This window comes from Coregonus lavaretus (genome assembly GCF_964263955.1).
Source record: "Coregonus lavaretus genome assembly, chromosome: 2".
NCBI lineage: Eukaryota > Metazoa > Chordata > Actinopteri > Salmoniformes > Salmonidae > Coregonus > Coregonus lavaretus.
Window position 1 is genome coordinate 46234531 of NC_139989.1, and position 22771 is coordinate 46257301.

Genomic DNA, 22771 nt, shown 5'->3' on the forward strand with positions numbered 1-22771 from the left:
CTGTGAAGTCCGCTCAGGCATGAGGTGCGTTCACATTTGCGAACGCTAGCTAACATATTAAAAAAACACTGTTAGCTTGATGTTGACCGTTACTTTTTGCTAACGTTAGCTAACAGTTTGAGATTGTATTCTCCCGGAATCATCTTCAATCCCATCAATAGCGACTGCTAGTAGGGGAAGCAGTGCTTAAATTAGATGGGGACCAAAATAAAATAAAACATCCACAATTGCTCTAGCTGCAGCAAGCACAACTGCTCTTCTTGCCGCATCCATTTCAGTTTTGCAAAGAAATTGAACATTCAACTCTGTTGAAAACAAACATAGTTAGCGTTTGGAAACGGAAGCCTTGTTGAATGCACCTCTAGTTTTCCATACCTACTGCTGAGAAGATCATCCAAACAAATGCTCAGGAAGCTAGAGCACCTGTTTGGCACTACTAAACTCCTGACTTACAAACTAAACACAGGTGGCACACCTGGTCAACACCATTACTGCGGAGATCACAGCTAAAGTTAAGAATGTGTTTAAGGGTCCCAGCAGTCTCCCTGTAACAGTCAGCACTACCCTCAGCCTCTTATCAGAGGCCACTAGGAATAGGACTCCAACCGAAGAAGAGGTCTTGCTGGTTCACTCAGACACTGTGAGGTGCAATGTCTTTCTCTTGCTCATTCAGATCTACGATGACACCCAAAAAGACAAAATCATAGACTTGCATGAGTGGCAGCTCATTGATTGTGTTGTGAGCAAGCTAGATTTATTTTCAGGAGTCACAGTATTGAAAATGATGGCCAACCTCCGTCTTGAACCAAGGCAAGTTGTAGAATTTGTAACTTCAACTTCTGTCCATAAGAGACTGTTGGTACACCGGGGAAACAAACTAGCCCTGCAAGATGCGGTTTTAGCTATGAGTTTGTCCTCAAATACATATTGTGCAGATTTGTAGGGAGGATCTACCCTGAAGCACAGATCACAGACCAAAAGCTATAGCTGAACACCTGCTTACCTTGGTTCTGGGCTTCGTGTCAAGAGCTCATATGAGCAGAGCATTTGTGAGATCTGGCAAAACTGTATCACCAGATTCATGGCACAAATGACAAGATACCTGGCATGCTGTACGACGATTACACAAAGTTGTTCCCCCTGGAAAATAGCCATAAAATCGAGACCTTCATAGCAGACATAGAACGGTGTTTGGTGGTGGCTAACATGATCACGCTGACAGTCCAGCGTTTTTCCAAGCTTCCTCCGACTCCATCGAAAGACATCAAGACTGAGCAGGTAATTCCTGATGTGGTGATGGTACCAGAGCCCGTCTCCACTCCATCTGTAGGTACAAACACCTAGCTGGCATCCCACCGTGGCTCCTCGAGACTGACAGTCAGTGCTGAAGCAGAAAGAGAGGGGCAGAGGGAGACATCCAGATCAGCTCAAAATAGGGTAAGCAGAGTATGCTGACCACAAATGGAAAGGCCTTTTGGTTAGACTGTAAATGGTATTAATCGAATCAACCATTTTGGAATGTAATGCCATTGCTTTTCTGCTTTCAGTGGGCTGTGGCACAAACAATTACCACAGACAACTCTGATGAGGAATCAGTTGATACCCAACCAAGTACTACTTGGTTGTAAACTGTCTTTCCTTGTTGTATCAATACACATTTTAACACTTCAAGTACCCGATTCATAGATTCCTCCAATCTGTTTGACACTTAATGTCATGTAATTTGTAGGAGTTGGTCACAAACCAAAGAGCTGGATCAGAAGCCCCAGCATTGTAAGGGAATAGGCTGATATCCCGGTTTCTGATTAAATTGTCGGAGCATGACACTTCATCACAATCCACCACGTTCACCTCATTCAGGCTACAGCTGAACATGATCAACCTCATATTACAGAATTACTAAAAACATGTTTAGACAATCAATAAAACTTACGTAGGCAGCTGAGTGAAAACAGAGAAAACTAAACTTCCGAAGGACCCATTATCCTCACTTCCTCTGTATCCGCCGCTAAAGCCACTTATCACTCAATTTCAAGCTTCTGCCTTTAACACCTCCGCGGACAACTTTGTCAACCACTTTGAAAAGGAGGTTGAGAACGTCCACTACTCATTCACTCAACCTTGAGTCCACTGGACCCACACAGAGCTACCGTACGCCATGACCTTTCTCTCCAGATGAAATGCTGCTACCAGTGTTGTCCGGCAGCCTGACAACCTGCCCACTCGACCCTATCCCGTCCTCCAGACATCCCATTCCTCAACTCAGCCCTGACCACTGGCTGCAGCTACCCCCCCAGACTTCAAAATGGCCAGTCTCTCCCCTCTTCAAGAAACCAATACTCAACCTTTCTGACATCAAACTACAGACTGGTATCCCATCTTTTCGAAACACTTGAGCGTGCAGTCTCTGACCAACTCGCTCATCTCAGAGCAATCTTCTTGTCCCTAATGAGTCATGCTTCAAGATGGGTCATTCAACTGAGACTGCGCTCCTCTGCCACGGAGGCTGTCAGCACTGCAAACACTGACTCGTGAAATAACACCTGCCCTTGACTTTTCCCTACTAGCACTGACTTTGCTGATAGCTACTTCGAGGAAAAATGTACTTTGACAGATGCAGTTGTCCCACCTAGCCATCTTAAGCTGCACTAATTAAGTCACTCTGGATAGCAGCGTCTCCAAATGGACAATTTCATTGCACAATGTTGGCTTCAAATGTATTTTCCGATATCTGGGAGGGAACATAAGGTTAGTAGAGACCATCTTTCATGAAGTGAAATGCTTGGTCAACACACAAACAATGTACTTTCCTCCAAAATAAAAGTCCTTTATTGATACAAACACCACACTTTCTTATACACGGTTATGAGAAAAAATAATCCCACCACCCCAAATCTACTTTGACCAGAAATGTGATTGACATTTAAAAATGTCTTTCTAGTAACTTCCTACATTATTTGTTAAAATTAAACTACAGAAATACGTCAAGTAAAACATTGAAAAATAAATGTCTAAAATTACAAGCAAATACTTCAACAAGCAAGCAGTGCTCCAGGCCCATTGTATTGTAAAATGAAAATTTAAACAAATTCTCAGCCAAAAACAACTAGATGTCAACATAGTTAACTGTTTGCGTATGGACAGAAATAAAATCATAACTGTGCCATTCCCTCTTTTGGGGTGGTGGTGATGGTGGGGGGAATTGGTGGAGTGCATACAAAGAAAAGAAAATACAACATTTAACACTGGCCAAACTGATGAAATAGACCATTTGATTCAGCCATGAGGAGCTGCCAACTAATAAATCCAGTTTATTACTTTAAAGTAAAAAAAAAAAAAAAAAATGCACGCAGACATGGAAAAACCATGGATCATAGGACAGCCACCATCGCTTCTTTGGAGAAGGCTTGTGACAGGGTTGTGGGGTGGTACTGTGGGGCTCAGATGGGGGTATGCCGAGGGCGGATTCAGTCTATCTGTACTGGTAGTTCATGGTGGGGTCTCCCCTGCCGTATCCTACTGGGTTGTGGTATGGAGCTGGATTTGCACCATAGCTCTGGTTGGCTCCTACCTGTGCGTTGTAATTTGACTGATTTCCGTAACCTATGGAAAAGAGGAAGTGGATTAGTGAAACTGTCGATAAAACAGCTTAGGTTACGGTGTACTTGTGTTCCCCTTTGCCGAGAATCCATCTAACCTTCGTAATTGTAGTCTTGGCTGGCAACAGCGCTGCCCGTCACCTGGCTGGGGTAGGCAGTGCTGTAAGGATAAACCCCTGCTCCTGCCTGGTTTTGATTGAAGGTTTTATTGCCTTGCCCATAGCCCTGGCCATACTGGTTATAGGCACTCTGGCCAGGGGTGGTCTGGTAGGCCCCTTGGGCCCCCCCACCAACTCCTGGCGGTCCAGGGAAGGGTGACTTGGCCTCCTTTTTGACAGGGGCTTTGGGGGCTGGAGGAGGGGTGGAGTAGCCTCCATCGTTCTGGTAGTATGAACCGTAGGTTCCTGCAGCTGCCACGCCTGTAGTGCTGGCCGCAGGGCCATCAGTAACGGTGCCAGCAGCTGCAGCTCCACCATTTGCTCCACTATTGTAGTAATCTAAAAGCAAGAGGCATTAGATTAAGAGGGGGTTTGTAGACATTTCTACTGCTGTCACACCCATGCTTGTAAAGGCACTAAGATGAATACATAGCATTTTCAAGAAAGTGAAGTGTTTCACTAAAATTGTAGTACCACATTATTGTATGGGATATCACATTTATTTATTTTAAAAAAACATACAAGACTTTATATTTTTTCCTTCACAATCATAATGCAGAATGTCAAAGTTAGTCTTGTGCAGGTATCAACAACACCGTGGTTCTTTCATGCCTAAAGGAGCCTCACGTGAGGTAAATGAGGGGCATTGTGAACATTGTCATTTTCAAGGTAAGACTAGCATGTAACCATCATGCATCAATAGACATGATTTAGCAATTCTGCCATTAGAATAAAAAAACTGCACATATTCAAAGCAGCCTTATGATCCCATAAACTGCTAAATAAAAAAAACTGCCTAACAATGAGATGATTGATAATACATTTTCAGACAACAAAATGAAATAAAAGGCTGTTCACATCATAAGAAATTTAACTTTTTTGTGAGTAGACATTCGAGACAGAACTCTGTGGATGGCCACAATGGGATCAATCTCCACAGTCTGACCCACTCCAATGTGCATGACATCATGGTGGGCCATTATCCATCAGACAACCACAGTTCTCCATAATGATCTGGTCTCAATTCCACTAAGGAAGGCAATCTATTGGGAAAGTGTGCCTGTGGCTTTTGGCATATCCGGTTGTCCAGGTACGTCCGAGGGTTGGCAGAGGGGATGGAAGGTGACCAATGGCAACATGCACTCACTGGCCTCCCATCTCTCTAGGCGTTGGGACATGAGTCGTTGGGGGTAAGCAAAGGGGACCGTTTTTTCCGGGGGCGTGATTGGAGTTCATGTTGCGGGAACACTATAGTTTGCTCCTCTTTCTCTACATTTTGTTTTGATTTAAAAGATTGGGATGATCTATGTCGCAAACTCGTGGTAGCCATAGCAGTCTGAGACAAAGTCACCTAAAGAATGAGACAGAGCAGAGAAGGAAAAATAAAATTAGATTGGTTTGTTTTTTGCCATAAAAAGTGGCATGTGTCAATGACTTGGTCAAATTGTTTTCAAAACAGCTTTTTTGTTTGTTGGACTTTTAGATTTCTCTGCTCCTGTCACGCTCAAGAAGGTGTTTCCTCAGAACAGGCTGCTGGTAGGAGGGGGTCTCTCATATGGGGGGGGGGGGTCAAAAAGTGATTGATTGAGTCCTGTGGCTTAACAAAGCAGAGAAATGTAAAATCATAATCGAACCAGGAATAAAAAAAGTATGAAAAAAAAGTATGCACTCACTAAGTTGCTCTGGATAAGAGCGTCTGCTAAATGACTAAAATGTAAAATGAATAAGAGCACTCAGGTTCCTTCTTAGGTAGTTTGTTTAGATGACATTCAATGACAAACAAAACACAAATAATATACTTTGAGTATAGATACAAAAATATTTAAAAAATAACTTTTCCAGGTCTTGTATTGTTGGGAACCTCCAGATAATAATAATAATATAATATGCCATTTAGCAGACGCTTTTATCCAAAGCGACTTAGTCACGCGTGCATACATTTGTACGTATGGGTGGTCCCGGGGATCAAACCCACTACCCTGCCGTTACAAGCACCGTGCTCTACCAGCTGAGCTACAAAGGACCACGATGTATGCCACTAACTCTCCTCCAAGATGGCTGAGCATGTTGTGCTCTGATCAAACCACACTGAACTTCTGCTAATATTTACAACGCGAGTAGAGTGAGAACCCCTCTTGTAGTGTCCTCATTATAAAGGTGGACATATCAAATAAAAACCAAAGACTAGGAGTCGCAAGACTATTCCATGGATTGGAAGATAAGTATAAGGGAAAATCAATACTCACTATAGCCTCCAGAGTTTCCATTGTTCCCATATCCATAACTTCCATAGCCACCTGAGGAGTTAAACAAACCAACCATTACATCTTAGCTGACGTGAGATGTTGCCTACCATTTAATATATTGAAGAACAGCATTTACAGGTATTTCAAGTAAATTCAGGGACAGAATACACATTAATATAAACTATAATGACATGTACAGTGCCTTCAGAAAGTAATTCATACCCCATGACTTAGTCCACATTTTATTGTATTAGAGCCTGAATTCAAACTGGATTAACTGTATTTGTTTTCCTGACAGTCTACACACAATAATCCATAATGACGAAGAGAAAACATGTTTATGCACATAAAAAAATGAAATACAGAAATCTCATTTACATAAGTATTCACACCCAAGTCAATACATGTTAGAATCACCTTTGGCAGCGTTTAGCTGTGAGTCTTTCTGGGTAAGTCTAAGAGCTTTGCACACCTGGATTGTACAATATTTGCATTATTTTAAATTCTTGAAGCTCTCAAGTTGGTTGTTGGTCATTTGTTAGTCATTGCTAGACAGACACTTTAAAGTCTTGCCATAGATTTTTAAGCCGATTTAAGTCAAATCTGTAACTAGGCAACTCAGGAACATTCAATGTCTTCTTGGTAAGCAACTCCAGTGTATATCTGGCCTTGTGTTTTAGGTCATTGTCCTGCTATTGTCTCCCAGTGTCTGTGGAAAGCAGACAACCAGGTTTTCCTTTAGGATTTTGTCAGTACTTCACTCCACTCAGTTTATTTTTTAACCTGAAAAACTCCCCAGTCCTTAACGATTACAAGAATATCCGTAACATGATGCAGCCACCTCTATGCTTGAAAATATGGAGTGGTACTCCGTATTGTGTTGTATTGGATTTGTCCCAAACATAACACTTTAGTCAGGACAAAAAGTGAATTGCTTTGTCACTTTTTTGCAGTATTAGTTTAGTGCCTTGTTGCAAAAAGGATGCATGTTTTGGAATATTTTCTATTCTGTACAGGCTTCCTTCTTTTCACTGTCAATTAGGTTAGTGTTGTGGAGTAACTACAATGTTGTTGATCCATCCTCAGTTTTCTCCTATCACAGTCATTAAGCTGTAACTGTTTTAAAGTCACCATTGGCCGCATGGTGAAATCCCTGAGTGGTTTCCTTCCTCTCTGGCAACAGAGTTCAGAAGGACGCCTATCTTTGTAGTGACTGGGTTTATTGATACACCATCCAAAGTGTAATTAATAACTTCACCATGCTCAAAGGAATATTAAATGTCTGCTTTATTTTATTTTAACTCATCTACCAATAGGTGGCATTCTCTGCGAGACATTGGAAAATCTCCCTGGTCTTTGTGTTTGAATCAGTGTTTGAAATTCACTGCTCAACTGAGGAACCTAACAAATAATTTTATGTGTGGGGTAGTCATTCAAAAATTTGACATTATGGGGTATTGTGTGTAGGCCAGTGACAAAATATAAATTGAATCAATTTTAAATTCAGACTGTAACAACAAAATGTGGAAAAAGTAAAGGGGTGGGAATCTTTTCTGAAGGCACTGTAGGTAGAATATAGCTGTTTTACCTTGACCATAGCCGCCACCATTATTGAACCCTCGGCCCCTCCCCCTGCCACGCCCTCTACCTCTGCCCCTGGGAGTGGCTACCAGGTCACCAGTCGGGTCACCCATCATGCCAAACCCATGCTGTTGGAGAAAACACGAGAAGACTGAATGGACCGACTGGTCAGCAGCAAACCATCATTACTCAGTTAATATATTTGACAAACAATAGCAAGCAAAGATTTACAGTAAGGCATAGGGAATCTTACCATTGGGAGTTTCTTCTTCTTGGCTGCCTCAGTCACAGAGCCCTCTGGGAAGAGTTTGTCCAGGGCTGCCAAGGCAGCGTAGGCCTTGGCCACCTTCTTATTGGAGCCTGTCCCTTGGAACTTCTGTTCGTCTATCTCCACCTGGGGACAAGACAGGTCAATACACAGACTCAGACAAGAACAGGATAAAGCATGGGACCAAGAATGTGTGTCAAAGCCAAGCTCATTTTGTTGTTGTCAATGTTTAAAAAGGAGAAGTTCACTTTATTTGTTAGTGTCCATAAAGTTTTTTTATGGATTTCACTTTGTTTTGAGAAACGTACCCCACCAATAGACTTCCTTGTTGCTCGTTCTGCAGTATGGGGGCCACAGATAAACATGAACAAAGCTCCAAAAACACCCAAATGTATTTTTAGAAACAACAAAGCTCTCAGTATAGTGATGCAGGGGTACGTTTCTCAAAACCAAGTGTAATCGCAACAAACAAAAAAAAGTATCTAGACACCTCTATAAAATGTACATACAATTTAGATTTGGTCCATATAAAGTGAACTTCTCCGTTCATTGAAGCAGCTGGATAGATCCTAAAAGGCATCAGTCTGGTTGCAGGGTGGATGGGCACTTCTTCCACTCCTGAGACACTTACCTCCATGACGAAGCGTTTATCGTGGCTGCCTCCGGTCTCTGAGATGAGCTCATACTTGAGGCCACGTCGCTTCTCGTTCAGCTCCATCACAGGGTTCTTCCCATGTTTTGTCAGGATTGGTCCCTGTTGACGAGCACTCTAAGAAAAAGAGAGACAGACATTGTAATTTCTCTGCAAACAAGACCAAAACATGAAACTGGTATCAAAACCAAGCCATGTCCAAAAACATTGTGTTGAGTTCTACTCAGAGTGAGGACCCATACCTCTGCACCGTCTGTGGCCTCTACGCTGTCCGCCCCTGTGGCTGCGGTGTCCATCGCGATGGGAGTGATGGAGGGTTTCACGTCCTCCACAATGGCCGTTGCCACCTCCTCAGTCTTCACTGGCTCAGCAGTCTTCAGCTCCACACCTGTTGGGAGGCCCATGTCCTGGAGGACCTATGATTGGGCCAGGCAGAAGATTGTAAAGTAAAATATGTGAAGCGCAGCAGACAATAGTTTCAATCTTCCGATTTCATGACAAAACACCAAACGCTTAGAACATATATACACCCACTCACCTTGACAGCAACGTGAAGCTTAGCAGTGCGTTTGGATGGGCCTGAGGCTTCAAAGCTCTTGCTGTCCACTTCCACAGCCATGGTGAAGACTGGTACGTGCACCGGGCCAGTCTGGGAGAGGAGTTTATACTGCAGGCCAGGCTTCAGCTGGTTCAGCCTCATCAGAGCATTCATGGCCTGGGGAGGTTCCGACTTCTCATCTGGGGCTGGGGGGAGTGAATATTAGGATTAAAAACACTGCCACTTACTAAATGTTTTAATACATTGTTTTGATCAAGCCAAGGGGGAAATTAAACAGAATAGTCGAATTTCCATGCTAACACCGAAGAACTGTGCTGAACAGGAAGAACTTAGTCAGCAACACCTACATTTCTTTTGCAGCTTCTTTTTCTTCTTGTTTGGGCTTTTGTCATCCCCTCCTTCCTCCTCCTCGATGGGCCTCTTCATTGGTGGGGCGTAGGTTGTACTGGGGGGGATTTGGACTGCAACAAAAACACAGGGACTGTTTAGCCTCTCCAAAATATGGACACTAAATGGTATGCACATGTCTGCATGAAAAAGTATGAAGTATAAAAAATAAATAAAATAAAAACTCACTGTAAGTCGCTCTGGATAAGAGTGTGTACTAAACGACTAAAATGTAAAATGTCTGCAGCCTGGCCTACCTGTGTAGTCAATGGGGGTCTCGCTCCTGGGTTTCCGGGGCATTTTGGAGGGAAGGGGGTCCATCCCTAGCACTTTGTGAAGCTGTCCAAAGGCAGACAGCCTTAAGGCATGCTGAAAACAGAAACAGGTGGTGATTTTTTCCATTCACTGCTGCGAACAGCCACCATATTCACACCCTGTCGTAGGTGTAGACGTGACTCACCTGTGCACTCTGTGTGAGGTCCTCCCTCTGCTGGAGGTCCAGGTGGCCAATAGCATCGGTCAGCTCCTTCTCACATGGATCACAGATTCCAGCTCCATCTAAAAACACACAGGCAAATTATGACATCTTTTGGCTTGTGATGTGGAATTACTACTATATTAAGTAGAGGGACAAAGGTGGGAGGGCATGTCGTCTCCGCTCTTTGAGACTACTCACCAGCCATCAGGATTCCAGAAGCCAGACACTCCAAAACTCTTCGCAGAGCCTCTCCTGCCCCCATTGGCCGGTTCCCTGTGCCGATTGCCTTCTCACACAGCAGCTCTATTGGCTATAAAGGGTGAAGCGAAGAAATGTTAATGGTTTAATTTTGTCCAGATGTTTGGCAAATTGGATAAAAAGGCTAAAACTAGCTGTAATTAAGAAATTGTTGCAGTTTGATGTACAAAGCCCCTTAAATTCCTATCTTACACATCAAATCTGACCACTGTAATTATGATGACATTTCTCAAACCAAATGTCAGGAGTCAGGGGGCGTTAGAAGAACCAGCTGGCAGACAATGCTGCTGGTGACTCACCCATCCATGCAGTGGGGCCCAAGTGGGGACGCGGGAGCACAGGTCCCTCAGTATGCGGATGACGATGACGCAGGACCTCAGCCCATTGGCCCTGGCCTGGAGACACAAGCAGGGAGGGGGAGGAGGGAGAGGGAGCCTTAGTCAAACAAGAACTCACAAAAACATGAAGAAGCAGCTACATCAAAAAGCCACACAGACTAACGGCTCTGCTTTGTCATTATTGTGGTACAGTATGGGAAGAGTGCAGCATGAATCTGATATTTGTTCTGTCTGCAGATGTGGTTATTGAATTTAATATACAACTCCATTTGTGTGAAGTAGAAAGCAGATTTGATCAGTGGTACAGTAATAGGCATGACAGATGTCCTTAGAGTGGTGATTGTTGAGCAATTGTGCTTCTTGCAGCTCCGTATCAAATGTCTCAACTTGTGATTCTGATAAATGATTAGAGGGAGAAGGGGAGTCAATGTAAAGCCAAATGCTGAAAGGGAAAAATGTAGGACAAGGACAGTTTTTACTATCTGTTTAGTTTAATGAGTGGTGATACCTTACAGCAGCTCTAAGGGTTATTGTATGGGGTACACCAGGGGCCTCATTTATAACCATTGTGTAAATGTAACACTAAATATCTGCACCATTTAAAAAAGAAAAAAGAAAAAAAAAGACTGCGCACGCACAAACATATGCATTTTCCCCGTTATAAATCAGACCTGTCATAAAAAAAAAGTGTGCACGTTAACCGGAGTGAACAAGCAGTATAACTCCACCTAAAAACGCCCATAAATCACATTTTATGGTGACAATAACGCCCTTATTTGCTGTATACTAATATTGGAATTAGGCCAAGACAGTATCTAAAGGGAATAGCAATAGCGAACGTAATCAAATGTCTTTGGTGTTGGCAGAATGTTTTCTTTTGCAGGGACATTTGCTGTATCTGACCGTTTCTGAAAGACAAAAACAATTGCAAATTGTTGTGGACCTGTAAACAGATAGTTTGAATGCAATAATGTTTTGCATTTACTTTTTTCCAAACCTAAATATGTAGCTCTGCCCGCGAATTCTGAAACAATGTCTACTCTGGAAAAAATGAAAACTACAGTAGGCCTACTTATAGTGGTAGCCTACAAACTTCAATGCAAAAGGTCAACTGTCTGTTCACCTGTTAAATTCTCCTGTTGGATGCAGAGCAAAAACTTGACATTATAATAGCCCGTCTAATAGGCCCAATTAAATGAGAGATGTGTCATGGTAATTTGTTGTATGGCTACTTCAGGAATATGAACTCAACCATCTTAACATGGCCAGAAAAGTTGAGAAATGTATAATGCAATGGTTATATATCTTATGCTTCTAAATGAAATATTGTCTTCACGAAAAATTTGACATTACAATATTCAGACGTAAGCCTACAAACGTCAATGAAAAGGTGAAGAGTGTTCTACAGTTAAACTGCGCTTTGGAATGGCTCACAGAGAAAATACTTGAAATAGCTTATCTATTTACTACTGTGACGTAAGTCCAATTAAATGAGAGATGGGAAGAATGGTAGCCTATACTAACTTGTTGTAGGCATTTAGGCTATTTCGCAAGTAGCCTATGAAATCACGACAGTCAGAAAAGGTGCATTTATTCTGCAATGATCGTGTAAATGAAATAGGAAATATGCCCATTCTCACACCGAGTTCAGTTTTCATAAATGCCAACTTTGGAGCAAAAATTGGCACACGCATGTTTTGGGGCATATTTTGTGCGTAAGCAACGTTTATAAATGAGGCCCCAGAAGACTGACTAGTGAATGTAAATTTCTAACTAAGGTGCAATATTCCTTTTTTGTGGCACACAGAAAGCTGAAACAGCCAGAGCATGGGGGATTGGTGGCTACACACTCTACAAGAACAGGCTGCAGAGATGGAGCGCTTACAGTTAAGAGCGAGAGACAGTTCACTATGATGACTAAGAATCAACGTAGTCCACAACGAGGAATCAACCTCAACACAATATGATGGTACAGAAAAGGGTTGTCGATTGATAGACTGATAATATTTGAGAAATATTGCACCCGAGTGTAGCAAGTTAGTTCCACATCTCTGATCAAAATTAAGACAATGGTTGCTTTGAGGGGATTGTTGAACGTCCTTTCTAAAAGCAGCATTGAACATTTTCAATGACACTGCAATCAAACCTGTTAAGTCAGCAGAGCATCTCTACAAGGTAATGACAAAGGTTTCCTTGGAAACGCTATAAAAACCATAAAGTAAGAAGTCTACTACAGGTGATAGATACACTTCGAAAGGACATTTAAGAATTAAAAACACAGAAAACGACCAAAGAAAGAAACTGCGTCAAATGAAAAAAACTCAACTACTTTAAGACAAATAAAGACAAGATGCAAACCTGGAACCACTTGGCGTGGCGAAGAGACGCCAAGGCAGTAAGGCATTTCTGCCTGTCCAGAACATCCGGGGGATCGTTGACTGATAGCGTTTCTATTGGCGGGTGGAATAAGAAGACAAGGTACAGTTTGACCAAGGGGGGTTCTGTCACACGGCCAGGGGGAGCAGGCAGCTTTCCCAAACCACAGGCAGGACGGGGAAGGGGAGGGGGACCCCCCCACCTGGAGAACTAATGGTCTGAACCTCCCAGTGAAACTGCAATTACACTAAAGACATGTAACTTCAACCCACTTCAGAAACTGCTGTTAAGTGGGTGATTTCTTAAGATCACTCCCGGTAGGACTATATGGAGAAAAATGTGTATGATGTAAGATTACAGTGGGAGTAAATTATCAAAAGGGAGGTTGTCTCCATTATGTTAACTCAATGTCAACTCGTATGCCTCAGTCCAGTTATGAAGTCTGAGTGCTTTGCTATCACAATGAGAGGTAGAGCCCCTCCCCTTCACCCCTTTACTGGGTGTACTGCTTAGCCCCTTCCGAGACAGAGAGCGTCCAGTTGGTCAAAGGTCCAGCGTCCCTAAAAATTGACAAACTAGAAGGCTTGACAGAGAGAATCAGATGCACAAAATTATCAAAACAAGTCCACACTGCAGCAAAACTGATGGCCTTCAATGTTGACACAGTTATAGATAAGGCTAGGTTGATGCCTGGTGGGTACATCCAACTCCCTGTTTAGAACGTCTGAGAGGAACATGGGCCGCCACTGACTATTACCCTTTCCCATAATATATAGTGCCCTCCGTAATTATTGGGAAAGTGAAGCATTTTGTCTTCTTTTGGCTCTACACTCCAAAAGTTTGGATTTGAAATCAAACAATGACTATGAGGTTAAATTGCAGACTGTCAGATGAGGGTATTTTCATCTGTATGGGGTGAACCGTTTAGAAATAACAGCACTTTTTGTACATAGTCCCTCCATTTTGGGGGAGCAAAAGTATTGGGACAAATTCACTTGTGTATTAAAGCAGTCAAAAGTTTAGTATTTGGTCCCATATTCATAGCACGCAATGACTACATAAAGCTTGTGACTCTACAAATTTGTTGGATGCATTTGCTGTTTGTTTTGGTTGTGTTTCAGATTGTTTTGTGCCCAATAGAAATTAATTGTAAATAATGTATTGTGTCGTTTTGGAGTCATCTTTATTGTAAATAATAGAATACGTTTCTGAACACTACTACATTAATGTGGATACTACCATGATTACGGATAATCCTGAATGAATGGTGAATAATGATGAGTGAGAAAGTTAGACGGGTAAATATCATACTCCCAAGACATGCTAACCTCTTACAATAACAGGGGAGGTTAGCATTTTGGGGGTGGTATGATATTTGTGAGTCTCTTTCTCAAATAATTATTCACGATTCATTCAGGATTATCCGTAATCATGGTAGCATCCACATGAATGTAGAAGTGTTTAGAAACGTATTCTATTATTTACAATAAAGGTTACTCCAAAACGACACAAGCTTGATGTAGTCATTGTGTGCTATGAATATGGAACCAAATACTAAACGTTTTACTACTTCAATAAACAAGTGAATTTGTCCCAATACTTTTGCTCCCCTAATATGGGAGGGGGGGGGGGGACTATGTACAAAAAGTGCTGTACTTTTTTTAATGGTTCACCGATATGGATGAAAATATCCTCAAATTAAAGCTGACAGTCTGCACTTTAACCTCACGGTCATTGATTTAAAATCCAAACTTTTGAAGTATAGAGCCAAAAGAAGAAAACGCTTCACTGTGCCAATAATTACAGAGGGCACTGTAGATATTTCTTGCATTTATTATTGAACTGATGACTCCCTCTGCTTCGGACAAACCAAAGAGCAACCCCCATGGATTGGATTTACAAAGACTGCGATCACAGTTGTTCCCTGATTTTGACTGTGACTGGGTGAAGTGGCATTCAGCCATGCAGAGTCAAAAAGCCCCTGGCGTTATCTGTAACCCGTGTCCTCCCTGCTGATGAACATCAGTCAATAGCACACTGCTGGGTCTAGTAACCAGAACAGTTGACAACACTTTGCAACTCATTTTTGCTGCAATGCAAACCGTTCATCATTGTTCAGTAGAAAACATGCAAACAAAGTGGTGTTTGTTTTTTGTTATTCTCAGTAAGCCTTCATATAGTTCATGTCTGGACTCCATAGGGAATAGAAAACCTTTTTCAGTCAGTAACTATCCTTTCTATACTGTGTATTGGGCCATCAAAAATGTACATCACATTACATGGAACTACGAGAGTCTAAAGAGCTATAAACATAGCATGTTTTCATTACATGACAGTTCCCTCACATCCCCTAGCTCCATTGAAGGCCCAATAAACAATATCTGTCTAGACTGGCTGCCTGCCTATTTAGTCTCCCTGCCTAAGGGGGCGCTAGTGAACCGTCTGCCCCTGTGTGGCAGCCTACCTCCGGCAGCCTGTTTCTCCACCTCCTCGCGGACCAGGGGGGACGTCATGTTGATAGTCAGGGTCAGGGGAGGCTCCTTGGTGCTCTTGATCACGATGGTGGCTTCACGGATGACCTGAGTGACCTCATACTTGTCCTCTGTGATGGTCTGCCAGGTAGAACAGGAGGGATTGTTAATACAATAGCCATGTGGCTATCCCGCCAAGCAGACAAGGTCATGTACACCCAAGTATAACAAAATAACTATTTGCCACTGAATTCAGTTGTGACTATTCCTCCCAAACTCATTCATCACCCCACAACAGAAATGATGCAGGAGAATATATTCTTAAAATAATCAATTCAACTTCACAAAGCCAACTGAATATTAATTCACAGAAAACACCAGTAGGTGAATGGACTCACCTTGAGTTGCACAGCCAGGTTGTCTGCCACGTTCTTCAGCAGGGTGATGGTGGGCTTGTCCTTACACAGAAGCACCAGCTCCAGGTCCAGGTCCCCCTTCAGCAGCAGGCCCTTGGCCACCAGGCCCACCCTCATCACCCCACGCAGGGACCGTGTGGCCTGCTCCGACGCCTTGGGCTCACTGACAAAGGAGAGGAGACATGGGTACTCAGGTCAATTACTTTTGAAACTCAAAGCTGAAAGTGATGCTGCCTTCACCAACAACACCCCAGCCATGATGGTGCAACTGACATTTTGTACACCATGCACCATTTGGAATACAATTTCCCCCTCCATTACCTTTCTTTATCGGACTCTGTTCCGTCTGGCTCAGACTTGACCACCTTCTCCTGCTCATCCAGCCAGTCGGAGACAGCCTTGAGGGCGCGCTCCGTGTGGGACACCATGTTCTGCACACCCTCCAGCTCCTCCTGTGTGGGGTACACAGCGGAGTGCTTGGCCATCACGTGGCGGTCGTCGTTCATGAAGATACGCATGGAGCGGTGGCGCAGGGGAGGAGGCTGGACGGGAACAGAGGAGAGTTATTTTAAGGAATTGACTTCAGCAGGTCACAATTGTAGTCAGTAACATTTACATTTACGTAATTTAGCAGACGCTCTTATCCAGAGCGACTTACAAATTGCAGTAAGTGGCTTTGATAGGAAGAAACAGTCAATGTGATAACCTTCACCCCACTGTAATTCTCAATATACAGTAATGACTAACAAGGATTATTTCCCTTAGTCAGCTTTCACTGTCCTTACATAAGTATCTGGGGACTACTGCTGGTTGAGAGCCATGCCCAATTAGAGGAGTGCAATCAAGTGCAAGCAGGAGCATGTGTTCCAAATGCCCAAGGCAGTTCTGTCTGGCAGCAACCTGAATTACCCTTACAATGGACATTTGATGGAAATGATTTTATTTAGGTCTACTTGTATGCCGCTACAGCTCTGCAATTATTTAATGCCGCTGTGTCCTTGTTAACTTATAATTGATTTAGAAGATTATGTGTCAGACAAATACAGCTGATCGTTTGCAGAGGCAAATGATTATAGTGGTGAGGCTAGTAAAATTAAAGTGCTCCATGTTCACTACCAAATAGAAACTGATTGCACAAAACAGCCTAAACGTTCCTTAAAATGAGTGTATAAGAAAAGAGGTACCATAGTTGCTTTGGAGTCTTCAAACGTGTGTATATGGCAGTGATACAAGGACAGGTCTTCCTGAGACAGAACACCAACACTGCTCCTTGGTTCTGCTGAGAACAAAGGGACACGTTTAAAATGAGCAAAGCAATAAAATGCCAGATTTCCCTGGAACAGCAGACGTGATTTTATTGATAATATAAAAACATGGTATTTAAGGGTAACAGAACATTGGTCTGTTCAAAGAAATCCCTAAGGATGCTCCTTACTAAAGTGAAGGGTGGCTTTGCATGACAAGAGGGGATATTCCAAGCTAACGGAATCAAATGAAATTCTATTTGCCACATGCGCCGAATTCAACAGGTGTAGACATTACAGTGAAATGCTTACTTACAAGCCCTTAACCAACAATGCAGTAAAAAAAAAAAAAAAAAAAGAAGCGAATAATTAAAGAGCAGCAGTAAAATAAAATAACAGTAGGGAGGTTATATACAGGGGGTACCGGTACAGAGTCAATGTGCGGGGGCACCGGTTAGTCGAGGTAATATGTACACGTGGGTAGAGTTAAAGTGACTATGCATAAATAATAAACAGAGTAGCAGCAGCGTAAAAGAGGGGGTTGGGGTGGGGTGGCAATGCAAATAGTCCAGGTAGCCATGATTAGCTGTTCAGGAGTCTTATGGCTTGGGGGTAGAAGCTGTTAAGAAGCCTTTTGGACCTAGACTTGGCGCTCCGGTACCGCACGGTAGCAGAGAGAACAGTCTATGACTAGGGTGGCTGGAGTCTTTGATAATTTTTAGGACCTTCCTCTGACACCGCCTGGTTAGAGGTCCTGGATGGCAGGAAGCTTGGCCACAGTGATGTACTGGGACGTACGCACTACCCTCTGTAGTGCCTTGCGGTCGGAGGCCGAGCAGATGCCATACCAGGCGGTGATGCAACCAATTAGGATGCTCTCGATGGTGCAGCTGTATAACGTTTGGAGGATCTGAGGACCCATGCCAAATCTTTTCAGTCTCCTGAGGCTTTGTCGTGCCCTCTTGGTGTGTTTGGACCATGATAGTTTGTTGGTGATGTGGACACCAAGGAACTTGAAGCTCTCAACCTGTTCCACTACAGCCCCGTTGATGAGAATGGGGGCATGCGCAGACTTCTTTTTTTGTCCTGTAGTCCACAATCGTCTCCTTTGTCTTGATCACGTTGAGGGAGAGGTTGTTATCCTGAATCACAGGGAGACTGATTGTTCACTTTAAAATGTATACCAAACAAACACCATTGATTTCTAAGTTTAACAAACCAACTATGCACAATGACTGCTTCAAACAATTTACACAGTAGGAGTCTCAGCATAATTCCAATACCATGGAATTGCCCATAGGCTGGATGTGCTGATCCAGCAGCAACAAGGTTGTTCTTACTGCAGCCTGTTGCAAACTTGGGTTGTGTTCAGTAGGCTCGAAAGGGGGGGGGGGGGGGGGGGGGGGGTATGACAATGAGCATTGTTATTGGACATGGTTGCGCCTCTGCGTCAAAATGTTTATAATAATATAATAATATGCCATTTAGCAGACGAAAGCGACTTACAGTCATGCGTGCATACATTTTTTTGTGTATGGGTGGTCCCGGGGATCGAACCCACTACCTTGGCGTTACAAGCGCCGTGCTCTACCAGCTGAGCTACAGAGGACCACGTTTATCCCATGTTGAGCCTCACTGTATAAAACCCAGCGCCAAAAGTGATCCAATATCAATATTGCTGATTTCAAATGGGCAGCTTTATCATTGTCAACTTGTCTCAGTTTGGGACAAAAGTAGGCCTACAGATGATAAGCAGGACACCAGTCGCATTCCTCCTCCCAAAAATAAAGATAGGAAAAGTTGGACCAGGGCTGAAGCAGTGCCAGAGCAAGGACAACTGTAGAACAATCCTTCAGGGCATCAACAAAACCTACTTTCATAACACTGATTCACTCAGTTTGATTATGAATCAGTTCTGCAGATGCCAGATATGTTAGTAACTAAAACATAGCTTTACCAAGGAAGATAAGTTGGGCTACTGCCCCTGTATACCAGTATGACTCACGGAGAGCAATGCCGACCTAAAAACATCCTTCTTCAGTCAGCCGTGAGTGTGAAATGAACATTTCAGAGCCAGCGTACAGTTCAGAATGATGTGGTAAAGGGTATCAGTAACCAGACAGACCTGCTGTCCATGGACAGTCCCAAAGCCAAAATGGATTTAACACGAGTGCCCTGCAGTTAAAATCTATTAATGGTTCATTGCAGTTGACACTAATTAGAAACTGGCAGTCCCCCACGGCTTGACCCGCTCAGTTCTGACAGCAAACCTGGCTGAGAAGTCATCCAATGCACACAACCAAACTAACAATTTCTATCAAATGTAAAATCCCTCCATTCAGGAAACTAGCCACACATTGTAAAGGCGGCGATATGTGAATGCTTCCATACAGCCGTTACACCTTAGCTTGTGAAAAGTGTCAGGAGCAATTTTTCAACTAACCTTTAAGGCGATAACTTCCTCAATTCTCAACTTAATAGTCTTCTCCAAACCCATCGCTAGTTGCGGGAGAAACATTTGAATTTAGAAAATGCGCCGTTATGAAATTTAATTAATTTTTGCTCAATGAGGTAATCCAATAATGTATACGCCGCCACCTTAGAGTATTTTTGTTTCTCATTGTTCAAGACAGGTGGGTGTCCACCAAAAAGTTCTGCACGTCATGTGATCTACTAGGAAATAAAGCGTCGCTTTGAATGACACTCGCCTGCTTTGATCAATGAGAGAAGACAAAGATACTCTAAGATGGCGGCGTATACATTATTGGATTATCTCATGGAGCAACAGTGGATTTAATTTAAGGAGCATTTTCTAAATTCAAACATTCCCTCTACAACTAGCGATGGGGGTAAAGAAGACAACGGTACTGAGAACTGACTGGTTTGGATTTCTCCCTGACCAAAATGGCTGCCATTATCATACTATTCTGGCACTTTGAGGGTTTATGACATAGATACTATTACATTACTAGGGGAGCTATGGCAGAAACAGACTGGGAAATTTAGACAGACAAAATATAAAATTCTCACAAAAAAGGTGTTGATTGTTTTCCATCCTCCCCTGATTCAGCATATACCATTTTCATGGCATGCTTGGTTCAATAGCTATTGATGCAGGGTTCATACAGACAGCGGAAAGTCAAATTCAAGGACTTTCAAGTACTAATATTTATTTTCAAGGACCCTCAATTTGTAATAGTTCCTATTATGCAATTGTTTCTAGTCGCCACCAGATCGTAGTATATCGCCACAACCTCATGAAAAAAACAACTTACTATTCATCACAAGTTCTACTCAATGTTGTTTCACTACATACATGAGTGGTAAGTGAGTACTGACCTAACTTGAGTAGCGATGAGCAGAGTTTTGGGACATGCCTACTGGTGAACACACATTTCCTATTGGCATAATTTACTACACAATTCCAACGTAATGGCTGTATTGTATTTTTATTGGGCATTTGGGAATCTACTACTTAGAAGCAAAACACTTTTGTAGCTATTGACTGGCAGCTTTAGTGTCGTCGGTCGGGAGGGCTGTGTGAGGAAAACGGCATGTGAACGGCCACCAGAAGGGTGCCCGGTGAATGAGGCGAGTGTCAAAAAAGCTCTGGAGGTTGCTGCAGAGGGAAGAGTCCCTGTAGAACTGCCAGCGCAGGATGCAGCATTGTGTCTTTCCCCCTTCATGTGGCTCTTCAGGGCTGATTCACCCATGCGCGTAATGTCAAAGTCTGATGCATTTTTTTGCACTTAACACAGAATGGGTTGGTTTGGGTCCAGTGATGTAGTGGTAAAAAAGGGTGGGTAAACTACAATGAGCAAACATAAAAACACAACAAGTAAAGTGTTGGTCCCATGTTTCATGAGCTGAAATAAAAGATCCCAGAAATGTTCCATACGCACAAAAGGCAGGATTGAATCGAAATGTTCCTGCCATTTTGGCTATTGATGTGACGTTTCGGTTTTTTATAAACATATTTGATAATGTTTTGTTCTCTCATTTTAATCCAAGTACTTTTCAAGTACCAACTTGAGAAAATGTCTGATTTTGAAGGTATTCCAGTACTTCAATTTCAAGTACCTCAAGCACCTTGTGCGAACCCTGTTGACGAGAGCAAACCAAATATCCAATATAAAACTAACTTTACATAGGTGCTGAACGTACCATATACCTACAGCTCTCTAAAAAGTTGGGTAAACAATACTTTTCTGTTGATATGGTCTCAAATTTCAAGCAGCTGAAGGACAAAGCACACAGACAAGCAGTAAAGTTTAAATGTAGCCTAATTGTACTCAACAGTCTGGCCTGTAAGCAACACTTACATGGTTTTGCACAGAAATGTATCAGGCTGTATATACACCAATTAATTGTGTATTACAGCCTGATTAATCAGACTATTGTCTACCCAGGGCCTAGCCAGCAGATCCAACCCGCTTGCTTAATGGCACTAGGGTCGGACAGGCTTCCTGTGTAGATTAAGACACTGCAGGCCCGGCCTGAGTTTTGGCTTGGGAAAACATCTCAATCCTGGGATGATAACTGTGTTGTACTCCAAATTGTCCCATTATCACAACTGTTACACCAAGAAGATTGAAAGACTGCTTGATTTTAAGTAAACTGATGTTTGTCCTCATGCTAGCTAGCAGTAGCCATTATGGAATGGTATGTCACGTTGAACAACAACGTAGCCGATTGGCTGACACTGATATTCCAAAATGGATGCTGTGGCTTATGCTACCTAGCATGAGGAAGAAAATGATAGTTTTCTGGAAAATCTACCTGTTGTTCAATAATGCGACAATTCGGCATACACATTTCTGATCCCTGGTTTGAGGCATGTTTTCAGAGCAATATCTTGCGCAGGCTCTGTGGTGTCTTAATATTCGCTGGAAGTCTGCTAAATGACTTAAATGTAAATGTAAATGGAAGGCTGTCTGACCCTAGTGCATCTGTAACCAAGTGGGTAGGATCTGCTGGCTAAGAGAATCCTTCCAACCGCCATTTTAATTTCAAGCCTCAATTCAGTGCGCCAGTATGGAAAATGCCCCCTGTACTAGTCACACCACGATTAGACAGTTAACTATATGTGGGTCTACCTAGATAGTTACATGTAAATACCATAGGTGATAGCCATGATATTGTGATAACTAGCCAGTTAGCTAGATAACGTTTCATGAGATGGAACTAGCTATCTAGCGTGGCTAGCCAAGATGGTCGTGTCCTCGCATTGTCGCTAACGTTATCTAGCTAACTAACGTTGACTAGCACTTTCACTGAAGCCATAGGCATAACTACGTAGGCAATCTAAAAATATATAAACGATGGACAAATCCTGCATTTCCTTTCAATTCCTAGCCACATACCTTGCAAATACTTTCCCCCATAATATAACGTAAGGTAACTAGCATGCTGCCTTGCTTGTGGTTCGAGCTGAGGAAGCCTTCTGTTCTGAACAAAGAGGGCTGCTAGGCTAACGTTAGCTTGCGACACAATTCGCACAACGCCAAATTAGTGTTACCGGTAATATAGTTGCTAAATTCATGTTCATAGGGACGGTAGTATTCATTTCATAAATTTGAATATAATATGCATCGTTATAAAACCCAGCAAATGAAACATACCTCTAGACTTACCAATTCAGCAACGCTTCACTCCAACTCTTTCGCCGAGGAGCAGAGATGACTACACACAGCTGAACAGCAAATTCTGAAAGCTAATTGGACGAAAGTAGCCAATCCCG

At 42.7% G+C, this 22771-nt stretch overlaps 1 protein-coding gene across 6 annotated transcripts; it reads right to left on the bottom strand.

Moving 5' to 3' along the window:
- Nucleotides 1–2806: 2806 nt before the first annotated feature.
- On the bottom strand, nucleotides 2807–22732 carry LOC311100567 (interleukin enhancer-binding factor 3 homolog). 6 transcript variants are annotated; one of them, XM_084141469.1, is made up of 19 exons: nucleotides 22665–22721; nucleotides 16972–17066; nucleotides 16109–16329; nucleotides 15770–15950; nucleotides 15365–15512; nucleotides 12883–12974; nucleotides 10486–10581; nucleotides 10127–10238; nucleotides 9911–10008; nucleotides 9708–9819; nucleotides 9411–9524; nucleotides 9043–9248; nucleotides 8747–8920; nucleotides 8484–8621; nucleotides 7838–7978; nucleotides 7592–7712; nucleotides 6004–6054; nucleotides 3698–4096; nucleotides 2807–3603 (listed from the first exon to the last, which is right to left on the bottom strand). In XM_084141469.1, exons 2-19 carry the CDS (start codon nucleotides 16972–16974, stop codon nucleotides 3473–3475), a joined length of 2538 nt encoding a protein of 845 aa, XP_083997595.1. In that variant the 5' UTR covers nucleotides 16975–17066; nucleotides 22665–22721; the 3' UTR covers nucleotides 2807–3472. The 6 variants fall into 6 exon arrangements, with proteins under 6 accessions (XP_083997595.1, XP_083997597.1, XP_083997596.1 ...); XM_084141471.1 differs by having other exon boundaries at nucleotides 16972–17063; nucleotides 22653–22698; XM_084141470.1 differs by having other exon boundaries at nucleotides 22653–22690.
- Between the last annotated feature and the right edge of the window lie 39 nt (nucleotides 22733–22771).

Excerpts from the sequence above, each read along its gene's own strand:
- LOC311100567 (XM_084141469.1), bottom strand. Across the intron at positions 10,009-10,126 it reads TTCTGGAATCCTGATGGCTG|ATGGAGCTGGAATCTGTGAT; the intron begins GTGAGTAGTCTC and ends GTGTGTTTTTAG. Across the intron at positions 7,979-8,483 it reads ATAAACGCTTCGTCATGGAG|GTGGAGATAGACGAACAGAA; the intron begins GTAAGTGTCTCA and ends TCTTGTCCCCAG.